The following is a 14,428-nucleotide window of genomic DNA, read 5'->3' on the forward strand; positions in this document are numbered from 1 at the left end:
TTTCAAACCTAATGGTTCTAATGATTTCAATTTATGAGTTCATTTTGCTTCCCTTCTTTGTAGCATTAATTTTCTATTACCCCCTCTTTGGTTCCCATGTATCCTATCAAGGATGCAACATCTCAGTTCTTCAAATTTATGTTTAAAAGTGATACAATGTTCTACTATTGGTTCTTTAATGTTCTTTCTCGCGATGTTAGATCTATGTTCTAGCATTCTTGTTTTGAAAGCTCTTGTTGTCATACCAACGTATAATTTACGGCATGGACACTGGATGAAGTAGACCATAAAATCCGTTCTGCAATTGGTTAAATTTGTCAAAGGATATTCTTGTTTGTTCAAATCATCCTTGAACTTTTTTGTTTCCATAGTGATTCTGCATATTTGGCATGTTCTTCAGTTTGAAGTCAGGTGGCGTTACGGTATTAATCCTGCAAGGTCGCGTGATCTGTGTCCAACTGTCCTCTTTAAGCAGAGCTTCTTCATCCCCACTGCTGGCAATTTTTGATTCCTCGTGAAGCATTTCATCGATGTATTTCTCATTCTCACAGATGCTTCTCTATCTTGCCAACTCCTCCCTATGTTCCTCCGTTTCATTCATGAGGAATTTAAGCTACAGAAATATCACACATGGAATCAGGCCCTCTCCTTGGATCATGCTTTCTGTCGGCATACAGGCAGAAGCTGTTACTGGGGCAACAGCTTTGGTGACACAATGTTTTCCAGTACCTGTTGATGGAAAAAAGAAAACTGAAAAAACCCTACCAACTTCCCTACCTTTTCCTCAGCTGTTCTGTAGGTTAATGAATTGAGTCGAAGTTTATATTAAAAAAAAAAAACCTTTCCACTGGGGGAACTAACTAGTGTACACACAACACTAGGGTAACAGAACTCCTGGACCTTTTTTATCAAACTGCACTAGTGGTCCCCAGTGTGGTTGTCGCATGGGAACTGCTAGAACGGCTTGATAAGAAAGGCCCTAATAGTTTTAAAAGGGGAACAGATACTAACCTGCTGAAACTCTGACCGGTAACTCTCTTGGGAACCTGAAAAAGAAAATAAGAATTTTAAGAAAAAGATCCAATACATTCGCAAATTTAAGAAATTGTTGGTATTAAGAAGATTTAATGGTACTTATTTGATAATGGAAACTTCCTGGTAATAAATACAGAAAATGGGAGAATTATTCTGAAACAGAACGGTTTTATAGGTAATTATTAGTGTTTATAAAAGAAACTATAGTGAAACTGCTCAGAGTTAATGACGGGGGTCTTTTACTAAAGCTTAGCTCGAGTTATCTGCAGCAGGGCCCATAGGAATAAAATGGGCCCTTCTGCAGATAACTTGAGCTAAGCTTTAGTAAAAGACCCCCATAATTCTTATTGAAAGATTTTAATATTGAACTGTGCAATATTATTTATTGCATCCTACTGCACAGTTAAATGTTTAACATCTATGTTTACTTGCTACCTGAGCTCGAGGTTTCAAATATTTTAATTGCAATTTAAAAACTAGAATAATAAATTTTAAAAAATGTATTATGTAAAATGTCTCACCATGTAGCAGCAAAACAAGCACTATAAAGCACTACAGGCCAAATTCTGTATATGGTGCTGAAAAATCTGTGTGGAAAAAAATTACACATAGGTATATTCTCTAATGTATGCCTAAATTTTATAAATAGACTTAATTTCCACAGGCTATATAGAACACACCGAGCGGCTTGCCACACAACTAAATTTGGTTGTGTCCATTTAGGCCATGAATCCCATGAATCCCAATGCCTAAATTAGGCACAGATGGGGGTGGGGGGGGGGGGGGGGTGGGGATTCTATATATGGAGCCTAAAAAAATCCACGTGGAAGCATATTCTATAAGCGGTGTGCAGATTTAGGTGCAGTATATAGAATATGCCTAGTTGATATCCCAGTGTCTAAAACTACGCATGTCCATTTACACCAACAAAAACGTGATGTAAATCCTGTCGCGTAGTTTTAGGTGCACTGTGCTATATTCTATAACTACGTGCATAAATTTCAGAATGCCCACAGAACGTAATTTCCCCACCTATAACCATGTCCCTTTTTGCCTCTGCACATTAGAACTTAGGCACACTGCATTACAGAATACGTTTTGCTAGTTGTATGCGCAAATTCTAATTATTGCCATTTAGTGCTCATTATTGCTTGTTAAGTGCTGTTAACAATGTTGATTGGTTTGTTAAGGGGTCCTTTTACAAAAGCACACTAGCAACGCCCTTAGAAATAAATGGGCATCTCTAATATTTAGCGCATGCTTATTTCTAGCGTGCGCAAAAATGCTACCATGCTTTTGTAAAAGCATCCCTGAGGTGATTAATTTACTTGTGTTGCTACAGAATATGCTTGGATTTCGGAGCGGATATCTAGGTGTGCTATATAGAATCCGGGGAAGAGCAGGTGTATTCTATAATAATGAGGATAGATTTTAGAAATATCCACACCCCACCCATGGCCATGCCCTCTTTTCAACTATCCAGCTTCCGGAAGGGTATGGAAGGCGGGAAGAGGGTGTGGTTATGAGATGGTCGGCTTCGGCCGATAATGGAAAAAAGATGGCCGGCTCCGACGAGCATTTCGCCGGCTTCAGTTGGTCCATTTATTTTTACGACTAAGCCTCAAAAAAGTGCCCCTTACTCCCCCAGTGGTCACCAACCCCCTCCCACCCTAAAAAAAAATTTTAAAAATATTTTTTTTGCCAGCCTCTATGCCAGCCTGAAATGTCATATCCAGCTCCCTGACAGCAGTATGCAGGTCCCTGGAGCAGAGTTTTGTGGGTGCAGTGCACTTCAGGCAGGTGGACCCAGGCCCATCCCCCCCTACCTGTTACACTTGTGGTGGTAAATGTTAAGCCCTCTAAAAAACCCCCAAACCCACTGTACCCACATGTAGTTTCCCCCCTTCACCCCTAAGGGCTATGGTAGTGGTGTACAGTTGTGGGGAGTGGGTTTTGGGCGGGATTTGGGGGGCTCAGCACCCAAGGTAAGGGAGCTATGCACCTGGGAGCAATTTCAGAAGTCCACTGCAGTGCCCCCTATGGTGCCCGGTTGGTGTCCTGACATGAGGGGGACCAGTGCACTACAAATGCTGGCTCCTCCCATGACCAAATGCCTTGGATTTGGCCGGGTTTGAGATGGCTGCCCTTAGTTTCCATTATCGGCGAAAACCGATGCTGGCCATCTCAAACCTGGCCATCTCTGACATTTGGCCGGCCCCAACCATATTATTGAAACGAAAGCTGGGTGGCCATCTTTTTCTATAATACGGTTCAGTACTGCTCTTTGCAGCGCCGGTCAAATAGATGGCCGGCGCCGTTCGATTATGCCCCTCCACGTCACTTAGAATTTAGAGCAACACATTATAGAATATACTTAGTGAGTTGTATGCGTAAATCTCCATAAATGCCAATTAGTGCTGATAATTGCTTGTTAACATCCAATTAACAGCACTGATTAGCTAGTTAACCAATTAAATTATACACATTGTTATAGAGTATGCTTCGGTTTCCTTGTGAATTTTCAGGTGCCATATATAGACTCTGGGGATATATATGTTCCCATATAACAAAGATATATGGGTTTATAATAAATGGCACTATCCAGCATTAGCAACCAGACTTTAAGATGCAGACTCGAAATTATTCCAACCTTTGTTGCTAAAGCCTGTTATTTGCTGAAGTTGTGAACTTGCATATAGATGACGACTGCTGACAAGGGTCCCGATGTGCTAAAATAACAAGGTTGTTATCAGCATCGACGTAATGGCTAGAACAGCCAAGGGCTCTTGGAGTCTCCCATGCAGCTGGAGAGACACTGTGGCTGGCAAATTGCACACTGTTTATGAAACCTCAGCTTCTTGTCAAGGTGACCCCATCAATGTGGAGCCTGTGAGACAATGTTGGGGCCCCTGAAGTCATAATAATGGGGATAACAATGTTATATGTGTATCACCCCCAAGGCCAGAATGTACATCAATAGCACAGCTGCAGCCATGATTTCTGTATAAAAAGTGGCTCTTATCTGAGACAAGAGGCTGCTGTATTGACATTCCATCCATGGAGCAGACCTGCACTGAAGTCTGCATCAGGTTGCATGTGTGCCATCTACTTTGTATAAGTGCTGTGGGCTCAGTGTGACTCTTTTACTTAGGAGTATAGCTTAGGGATTTATGTGTATTTACTCTGAGCTGTTTCTATGATAAGACTTCCTTTGTCTTTATTCTTGCCTTATTTGTACATTATTTTTGCAGCTATTGTAAATAAATGCATACTCTGTTTTTATAATACTTGGTTGTGGAGTTAGCTCTTGCTATTATTTAGGGCATAGTGAGCTTAGATCTAAGGATAAAAGGGAACACGTTTGCTTCTGACATTTCACTGACTAAGGCGATATTATACTATACATGTTTCTTATATTCCACTAAGTTCAAAACAGATTATAAGCGGATAACGAATTCAATTCCTTCAGCTAAGGAAAATTACAACAAGGTTCTATAGATAAAAATTCTAACTCCTGGCCTTATTAACTCGTGCACATGTCATTCTCAATGAACAGCAATGTTTTTAATGCGCTTCTAAAAGCACAGTATAGCAATAATGTCCTAACAGTTAAAGGTAATTTATTCCACAATTTTACACCCTGATACAAAAAAGTACATTTCAATATTGATTTTTTAAAAACATCCTTAAAAGCAAGATAATTCAGTTTCAAATTGCGCTCTGACCTTGCCAAGGCAAAAGAAGAAGGAAGTCTAAACTGTGAATCATCTTATTGGAGATATATGGTGTATATATGGTATCAAAACTGCTGAGATTACTGCGACAGACGGTCCACTTGCGTAACGGTCTTTTTTAAGACCATTTTTAAGGTCTCGTCTGCAGATCTTTTATCCTTGGAATCTTTTATTCGCGTTTTGAGATTCCTTTGATGTGTTATATTCATTGTTCACCTTGATTAAAAGACTCCTGATGTAGGCCTATCCGGCCGAAACACAACGTTGGGTCGAGTCATTTTTAATGTGATTGTTATATTATCATTTGTTTGAAAATTATTAAATTTTGCTTATTTTAAAGACAATTTGGTTCCATTCTTTGGATAGCCTGGCTAATATTCCCACCTTTTTTATTTTTCATAGTATGATATATACACCATACAAATAATTTTAAACTTTATTCTTAAATTTGACTGTAAGCCAGTGCAATTCCTTTAGTAAATGAGATACCCTATCATATTTTCCCAGACCATATTATCAGCCTTGTGGCCATGTTCTGCAAAAACTGTAATCTGTATAAGAGGTTTTTGTAAAAAAAAAAAAAAAAAAACCCAAACAACGAGTTACAATAATCAAGACATGGGAACAAAATTGCCTGCGCCAATGCTCTAAAGTTATTTGAATGGAGCTTGGAGTGAATAACTCTGAGCTACAGCAATTGAAATAAAGAATCTTAGACAAGGCCTAGTATTAAACTGATTCATTTTAGAATTTATGCTTAGTGTCAGGTACCCCAATATCACTCCAATAAGGGTTGTATCTATATGCACCCACAATTTCTTCTCAATTTATGGAAGCTCCTGTCCTACTACTACTACTACTACTACTACTATTTAGCATTTCTATAGCGCTACAAGGCGTACTCAAGCCCACTAGGACCTATGCTAATAAACGGGGGAAACCATGACAATTTTTTAAATGAAGGGGAAAGGTAATCAGTAAGACTACATCCCTGAGAATAGGTGGCTTACATTAATCTCGTTCCTTCTGTTTCTATCAAGAAAATGTGGATTGCTCCACCCATGGGTCTGTGCAATTTGTGTTTAAAGAACAAAAGAGCAAGAAAAGGTACCAGACAGAAAACACTGCATAGGATCACAACAGTTTATTGAATAAATGCCCTGACAAAGCAAAGTATACCTGTTATGATTGTGCCCATGTTTCATGCTCTCATTCACCTTGCCCCATGGTGGTTAGACCTGGTGGCTGCTGTGGACTGACTGCTGGCTATTTCCCATGTTCCAGAAGGTATTCCAGTCCGGATCTTCCAGCCTTCCAGACTGTTTTGGAAGTTTTTTTCAACTAAGCAGTACCCGTACCTGGTGAACTCCCTTGTAGGTTGCCTGTATTAACCACCTGGAAGCTTTCTAGTTTGCCTTGCAACAGAGGTCCTCAGAAGAGTCTTCTTCTGTGTTTGTTGCTGTGCTTTCCTTGCTACTTTCTGTTCCTGCTAGACTCTGCTGGTTTCCTGGTTTGCCCTTCTGATTGCTGCCTGCCCAAGACTCTGCTTGCTTCTTGGTTTATTCTTCTGTTTGCTGCCTGCCCAAGACTCTGCTTGCTTCCTGGTTTATTCTTCTGATTGCTGCCTGCCCAAGACTCTGCTTGCTTCCTGGTTTATTCTTCTGATTGCTGCCTGCCCAAGACTCTGCTTGCTTCCCGGTTTGTTCTTCTGATTGCTGCCTGCCCAAGACCCTGCTTGATTCCTGGGTTCATGTTGATTGCCGCCAGCCTACTGACTCTGTGTGGTTCCTGGGTTCCCTGCTGCTTTGCTGCCTGCCAGTAAGACTCTGCTTGCTTTGTGGACTATTCTCCTGCTTGCTGCTTTTGCTTCTGTTCCAGCCCAGTCGCTCCAGTCCAGGTTGTACCTGTCTGTCTGTGTTCTGCCTTGTCTCCCGTTTGGGTGATTCTCCTGCCACTCCTCGGCAGTAGCCCAAGGGCTCACTTTTCCTGACAAGCGTGACAATACCTGATTCAGGTGTCCAAATTATATGCCGAAACATGCAGGCTGAAAAAGAAATCAAGTGATGCTTTTACCCTTGTGCTGCAAATTTGGGATATCAATGAGGTGTATTCCTCTTTTCATGATATAAGGAAGTGGACTATTATCTGCAACACTCAAGTGATGTTGGACCCCTGACGCAGGCATATTTCACCAAAACACTGCCATATCAGGTTGTTTATTCAATAAACAGTGGAGATTCTACTCTGCATTTCTGGCTGTTTCGCTTTTTGCTCTTCTGTTCGTTTGCTGTGAAATTTGTTTCTTCTGGTTTGTCAACTTGTGTTTAAAAACAGAAGGGATTATTTCCAGTAACCAGTCAAAACCATTTTGGTGGCTATAAATCCCTGCATAAGCAATTTGTCTTGTATCTCCTCTATGCTTTGCAGCTGTGCATTCAGCAAAGATACCTCCATATTCCTAGGTATTTTTTTAACCAGTTTTTCTATTAAAAAAAAACAAACCTGTCTCCCGATACTGTTAAATCTCACTGTACTCCCACCAGATGTGTTTAAATGTGCCTCAAGAGTCATACTTCCTCCAATACCCCTCCTATCCTGTGGGTATAACCTCTTAAGACATATAAAAGAGGGTTGGGAATTGGGAATTCATATGATCTTGCTTAAAGAGTGAACATAGATTGGCAACCAGGAAGTGTGGAAAAAGCAAATGGGAAGAGGTAGGATAGGGAGAAATAGAAATATTAATTGTTCACAGTATATTAACACATGTACACAAAAGCCAAACCAATAAAGGCTTTATTGAGGGACCAGAGTTGTAAGCCCATTCCACAACAGTGGGGACAGTGAGTAGAAAAGAAACGACAGATCTGTCAATCTACCTTTGGTAATCGTCAAAGTTATAGAAACTATTCTGAACGGGACTACACACAGCATGTTTTCAATAAGGAAACTTGATCAAGGTCTTTAATGAACTGACCGTAGTAGATCAGAAAAGTGCAGTGAATGCTGCCTATTGAACTGACAACAAATTAGCCAGTAAGGAAGTAGTGCAGACACTTCTGAACTGGGTAAGGAGTTCATTAGGAAGCTGAACCTTGAAAAGAGTGATAAATAGAATTCACTATGGGAGGCTTGATCTCAGTGCTGATGTTTTTCAGTATCTTTATATTAGTGACATTGTGGAAAGACCTGAAGGGCAAACATGCCTATTTACGGCTGAAGAGAAAAAGTTCAATAGAGTTAGAGTTAAGAGTTAGAGTTGCAACACAAGCGAGGTGGAATAATTTCAAAGTGATTGTAAAAACTGGAGACAGGCCAAGTTAGTGAAGGAGTAGCCTAATGGTTAGTGTAGTGGCCTGAGAACCTGGGGAACCAGGTTCGCATTCCTACTGTAGCTCCTTGTGATTCAAGTCACTTAACCCTCCATTGTCCCAGGTACAAAATAAGTACCTGTACATACTATGCAAACTGCTTTGATTGTAACCACAGAAAGGAGGAATATCAAGCTAAAAGGGAAGTACTGCTGGGCTACCACAGCAGTCTGGCACTAGTTCCCACCCTCAGCATGCATCATATCTGGCACTACAAAAATATATTTTTGTAGCGCCGGTATGTACTCGGCGGTAATCGGGCAGCAAGCCGTTAATACAACAAAAAGAATGTGTGTTTTTTTTTGTTTTATTAACGACTTGCTGGGTTTCTGCCAGTTTGGCGTTGCGGGGTGCTCTTCCCCTGACGAAGCCCCAGTTGGCGAAACGGGACCGTTGGGGAGGCCCTTGTTTGAGCCGCAATAAGCTAAGTAGCTGTGGTTGGCAGTAATGTTTTGCACTATGGCTGTGATATATAGCATTCATAAGTATTAGAAGCGCACGAATGAACTACTACTACTTAACATTTCTAGAGCGCTACTAGGGTTACGCAGCGCTGTACAGTTTAACAAAAAAGGACAGTCCCTGCTCAAAGGACCCAGGAGGAGGTCGGTAGAGGACCAGTGATTATACGATGGTGACTATACTGATGCAATCTTATTGATTAAAAGTTGTCACCGGTCTGAGGTCCTCTCCCTCTCCGTTATCAATACACTATCTTACAATTTATATTTATTACCTGCTGTTTTTTGGTTGATACCTTTTATAATTCAGCGGAGCTGTTCCCACAAGTTTTTGTTACCTTACATAAAATGGAAAAATACTATCTGAATGTTATGGAATGCAGAGCACAATATCTAAATGTTTATGAAATACAGAAGTCCAAGGTTTCTGTCACATAAGATTGCGGTTGCCACTTTGCTACAGGAATCTTTCCAAAACTCAAGTCTTATCACTGTTTTGTCAAGGAACCTCAAACACATCTTCTCTCCCAAACTGGTTACATATTCTTTGTGTCCTTGCTGAGCTAGAGTCAGTGGCACCATTTCTGTCTGGGGAGGGGAAGAGCACTCCTTGCTAGATCAGCATGACCTTGTATTCACAGCTTTTATAGCTCTCAGCAAAAATACAGAAAATGCAGCTTTCAGGCATTTTAAAGTTTGAGCTTTTAGCTAACTGACTTGTCAGTGGTCAGAAAAGTGCAAATCAAAAGTTTTTACAGCTTTTGGCAGTGCATTCCATAGTTGTGTACTTATAAAGGAGAAGGTGGAAGCATAAGTGGATTTATATTTGAGGCCGTTGCAGCTAGGGTAATGAAGGTTTAAGTATGAACGGGATAATCTGGATGTATTCCTGGATGGTAGGTTAATTAAGTTGGTCTGATTGTTAATTACCTGATTCTCATAACATGATATCTGTTTTGGTGGCCCTTTACTAGGTGAAAAACATTGCTGCACGCATACAGGGAGTGCCTATTAACAGCCCCTCCAAATGAGACAGTGATTTAAAATGTAGAACAAAAACTCCATTGGCTCCCTATTACTGAACGAATATACTTCCACACGCTGATTCACAAGATTATCTACAGAGAAACCCCAGGCTACATGTACAATCTGATCGACCTTCTAGCCAGAAACAACTCAAAATCTCGAACTTATCTCAACTTACATCTTCCCAATTGTAAAGGACTAAGTACAAAACATATTACGCATGCAACTTCTCCCTTATAGGCAGCCAAATCTGGAACACCTTACCAAGATCCATTCGAATGGTCAATGACCATCTACCCTTCTGGAAGCTACTAAAAACTTACCTCAAGCAGGCCTAAATGACCCAACTTAAGTTATGAGCCCTTCTGCGCTATCCGGATCAGACTATGAAGACAGAACCTGAAATTTGCTCCCCTATTTATCCTAAGTACATCCCTCCTCATACCTTCTAATATACTCTCCCATACTAAACAATACACGAATCCCATAATAACACACCCCTCTCCCAATCCCCTACCTCTACCATTCTCCTTTCTTACCTACCCACATCTAAACAAACACCTCTTTATTCACTTTATTACAGCTATATCCATTCAATGTTACTTTGTAAATCAGTTGTACCATGTAAGCCGCATTGAACCTGCTAATGAGTGGGAAAGTACGGGGCATAAGCGTTACAAATAAATAGTACTGTAATCGATGAAACCAATACGTCCTCTGTACACCAGTAAACTGCACAACCCAGCATGTTTGAAAATAAAAGTCAGATTAAATAAAAATGCTACCAATAATAAAGAACGATAAAGTGGATGCAGCAGCTCATCATAGATTTGCTTACTTTGTTTTGAGTGTTCTAGATTACGGCTGCGCGCGGGCGCAAGAAACAGGAAACACAGACTAACCTAAGTGGCTTCTTCAACGTTTTTACGTCATCCCGGCTCCTGTTTTCTTCAACCTTCTCCGTTAATCCACGCATCGCACGCTACTCTAGAAACTGCACGGTCTCTAGGAGAATAGCCAATCAATTCCGCCACACTAAAAATTAGGCGGGACCTCGGTAGTGATTGGCAACTACGTCGTCCTACTAAAGAACGGGATAATCTTTTCGTTCTGTTTCCAGTCACGCCGATAGTCTCCGCCTTGAGCTTTTGCCACTCGCATTTGATTGGTTATCGCAGAGGTCGCCGCCTCGCCGGCGTATGTGTATTTTTTTTTTTTTGTTGCCGTTGTGGGACGCTAGGGTCGCGCGGCCTCAAGAAGGTGAAGGTGTAGAGCGCCGGCGTCTTTTAATTTTTGTAGTGCGTCGCTACGCGGATAACACCATGAGCTTGAAGTGGAGCCGAGAGCGACTTTTCAGTACCAGGTGTTGCGGCTGTTGTCATGTTCGCATAGGGACCATTATTCTGGGCATTTATTATATGGTGAGTGCAAAGGAGTTTATGCTCATGCGCTATGTAGTTTGGGGTAGGGGCAGCTAGCTTGAGGCTTTGCCTGACCTGTTTATAGCGTTTCTAATAACTTGTTACTTGGCTTACTTATTCTGTTCAACCGAGTGACTGATTAGGAAGTTTGGTGCGAGGTTGTTAAATGCCCTAGCAGAACATTTAGTCTTACTACTACTTAACATTTCTAGAGCGTTACTAGGGTTACGCAGCGCTGTACAGATTAAGAAAAAGGAAAGTCCCTGCTCCAAGGAGTTTACAATCTAGCACTTCCTCTTCTTAAATTAACTTTGTGCCCCCCCCCCCACACTCTCCTTGCCTGATAATTGAATACACTGATCCTGTAAAAATGTATAATTGTATATTGTACCTCTTAGTATTAAACTCTTGATTTACATATGTCTGTAGTACCACTCTCCCTGTGCCTAAAATTTTGGGTGGATAGCTCTTTCAGTTAGTGTGATTCTTATATTGTTTTGACAGTAGTGATGCCCTAGATAACCACCTGCTCTATCTGCCCATCCCTTCAGGTTAGCAGTGACAAGGGAGCTTTCTGATCCCTGCCCATACTATGCATGGACGTGATTATTTACAAGGGCAAGCAATCAAGTGAGCCTTTTTGTCCCAGATTATTTAAGAGGCTCAAAGCTTATCTTCTATGTCATTTTGAAGAAGTTTGTTTTATTTCTTACTAGTAAAAAAGGCCCATTTCTGACACAAATGAAACGGGCGCTAGCAAGGTTTTCCTCGGAGTGTGTATGTGAGAGAGAGAGAGTGAATGTGCAAGTGTGTGTGTGAATGAGTGTGTGCAAGTGCGTATGTGAGACACAGTGTGAGAGAGGTGTGTTTCACACAGATACAGTGTGTGCGAGAGAGAGTGTGTGTGAGACACAGACACTCTGTGAGACTGAGTGTATGAGACCAAGAGAGTGTGTGAGTGACTGTGTGACACATAGAGAGTGAATGTGATACAGTGTGAGACATAGTGTGTGAGAGTGAGAAAGACATTGACTGTGAGAGAGAGAGTGTGTGTGTGACAGAGATACCTGCCCCCCTCTCTCCCTCCCTCTCGCTGGTGTCAGGCCCCCCTCCCTCTCTCTCTCCCTCCCCCTCTCTCTCTGGTGTCAGCCCCCCCCTCTCTCTGGTGTCTGAGTGTTACTGTGCAGGACGCTGAGCTCTGGCTGTGCTTAAAGGAACTGACCAATCCTATTTAATAGAATGCACCTCCAACATTCTGAAGCTGAGAAACCTCATGTGGTTGGTCACTTCTGCTTGTGACGAACCCGGAAGTATGTGATGTCAATTCAGGAGATAGATACAGAGAGCAGGAATGCCTCGAATGCCTCAGCCATGCAGTCAGCTTCAGAATGTTGGCGGGTCATTTTATTATATAGGAAGGATAATATTTCAGCATCTTCTCTGAAAGCATTTTATCAAACGTTGAAAATCTGTTACAATGCCTTTACATTGGTTTTTCAGTAGTAACTCAGGCAAAATACAAGATGTAACCAATAACTCAAGGACTTTAAATACAGAAGCAATGTTAACTGTATATTGCTCCTCTTAAGTATTCAAAAACAAACCTGTAATAGCTGTTGCAGGCTCATTTGATTGTATCTTTATTATAGCTGGCACAGAGAGTGAGATCCAGAGACCCTGCCTACTCTTCCAGCAGACATTGAGATCATGCATTGCATTTTTTTGTACAAAGATTAACACTTGTTTCTATTATGTGGATTTTTAAAAGTTTTCAAAACTATGGGTGGAACTTGGTATGAATAGTAACATTTATAAAATTGCTGGCTTCTTTAGGTCAAGTAGGAGCAAAAGATAGTATTTTAAAAAGCATTCCATTGATATTTGTTATGGTGGGTGGGGTAAGAAACAGGGACAGGCAGATGGGTAATCAGCAGGTGACAAAACAGTATAATGCAATTCTTTATAATGTGTTGGGGTGTCAAAATACGTATTTCATCACTTTAATTTCAAAGGCCTTGTCTTTAAAAAGTTATCTGACCTTTAAGGTGATTGATTGCAAGTGCCCAGGATATGAAAGTGCTCATCTACATAGCATCTTCACTATATTTTCTGAATGGAATACAACATTTAAGGAAGAACTTGAGTAGGATCTCTTTATGTTGAATATTTTTCCCCATGTGGGTAAACGTCATGATCCTGTGATATGAGCTTGGACAAATTGCAGCTTGGTATATTGTGGGACCTGTACCTCGCTCTGCTTCTTGAGCTTCTTTGAAAGTGTTTCCACTAAATTTTACTTCAGATTTGGTTGTTGTCAGAACTCAGAAGGCCAGCATTGGTAGAGCCAGGACTTTTTTAATTAATTCATCCTCCTGAAGTAGTAGCTGTAGTAGATCTTTTATGATTTTTCTCTGTTTTTCCAGCTCTGAAATTCAGTATAAGGAAAAGAAACCCTGAAAAAGATTCCCTCTTATAGCTGTGGGGAATTTGTTTCACCCGAATTTGTGCTGCTCTTATACCAGGCCCATTTGTTAAAATGAGCCCTGGCCCTGTCTCAGCCAGCTGAGGTAGGGCTTGCCCTGGTTGGCCCCATAGGAGACTTGGGACAGTCTTTGTAGTCTTTGTCAAGGGGGTCCAGCACAAAAACAGCTGGCCTCCATGTCTGAGGTGGGGTCGTTGGACTCCATTTCCCCCTCCCTTTCCTCTGGTGGCTTTGTCAGGGGAGTCTTTACACCCCTCTTGGCTGGATGAATTGGTGGTGGCGATGTTCCTGAGGAAGGAAGGGATCCAAGTGCATCCCTGTCTTGATGACTGGTTGATTCGTGCAGCATCGGAGCAGGAGAGTCTTCTGGCCACCAACTGGGTCATAGCTCTGTTTCAGTCTCTGGGTGATCAACTTTCCGAAAAGTCATTTGGTTCTGCCCTGGTCTTTGGAGGATCTGGAGGTTCACTTTGACACAGTGCATGACAGAGGCTTCTTGCTGGAGATCCGGTGGAACAAGCTTTAGACACAAGTGCTCCACCTGTTGGGGTTCGTGAGTCCCTGAGCATGGAATTATGTTCTGGTCTTGAGGTCCATGGCGGCCACTCTGAATATGGTGCTGTGAGCAAGAGCCCACATGCGTCCTCTGCAGCACTGTCTGCTGAGCAGGTAGTTGCCAGTGTCTCAGGAGTATCAACGAAGTCTTCAGTGGTTGCCCTGGGTGAGGCACAACATGAATTGGTGGCTTTGCAACTCCAACTTGCAAAAGGGGATTTCCTTAGCCTCTCCGCAGTGGGTTGTGGTGGTAATTGATGCCAGTTTGTCAGGTTTGGGGGGGGGGGGGGTCATTGTCTCCACAGGGATGAGCAGAAGCTTTGTACCGTGATGGAAACAGGGT

At 41.7% G+C, this 14,428-nt stretch overlaps 1 protein-coding gene and 1 long non-coding RNA gene across 2 annotated transcripts in view; one reads left to right on the forward strand and one right to left on the reverse strand.

The window, feature by feature from the left end:
- Window positions 1–515: 515 nt before the first annotated feature.
- Window positions 516–10,508, reverse strand: LOC115465182. Its single transcript, XR_003941347.1, has 3 exons — window positions 10,466–10,508; window positions 1,012–1,046; window positions 516–729 (listed from the first exon to the last, which is right to left on the reverse strand). It is a non-coding gene; the product is annotated as an uncharacterized LOC115465182 (long non-coding RNA).
- Window positions 10,509–10,820: 312 nt separating this feature from the next.
- LAPTM4A (lysosomal protein transmembrane 4 alpha) overlaps window positions 10,821–14,428 on the forward strand; it is a 76,456-nt gene continuing 72,848 nt past the window's right edge. The window contains exon 1 of the mRNA XM_030198829.1: window positions 10,821–11,048. Coding sequence (XP_030054689.1) covers window positions 10,827–11,048 — 222 coding nt within the window. The 5' untranslated portion in view covers window positions 10,821–10,826. The remainder of the gene's footprint in view (window positions 11,049–14,428) is intronic.

This window comes from Microcaecilia unicolor, chromosome 3, assembly GCF_901765095.1.
Source record: "Microcaecilia unicolor chromosome 3, aMicUni1.1, whole genome shotgun sequence".
Classification (NCBI taxonomy): Eukaryota; Metazoa; Chordata; class Amphibia; order Gymnophiona; family Siphonopidae; genus Microcaecilia; species Microcaecilia unicolor.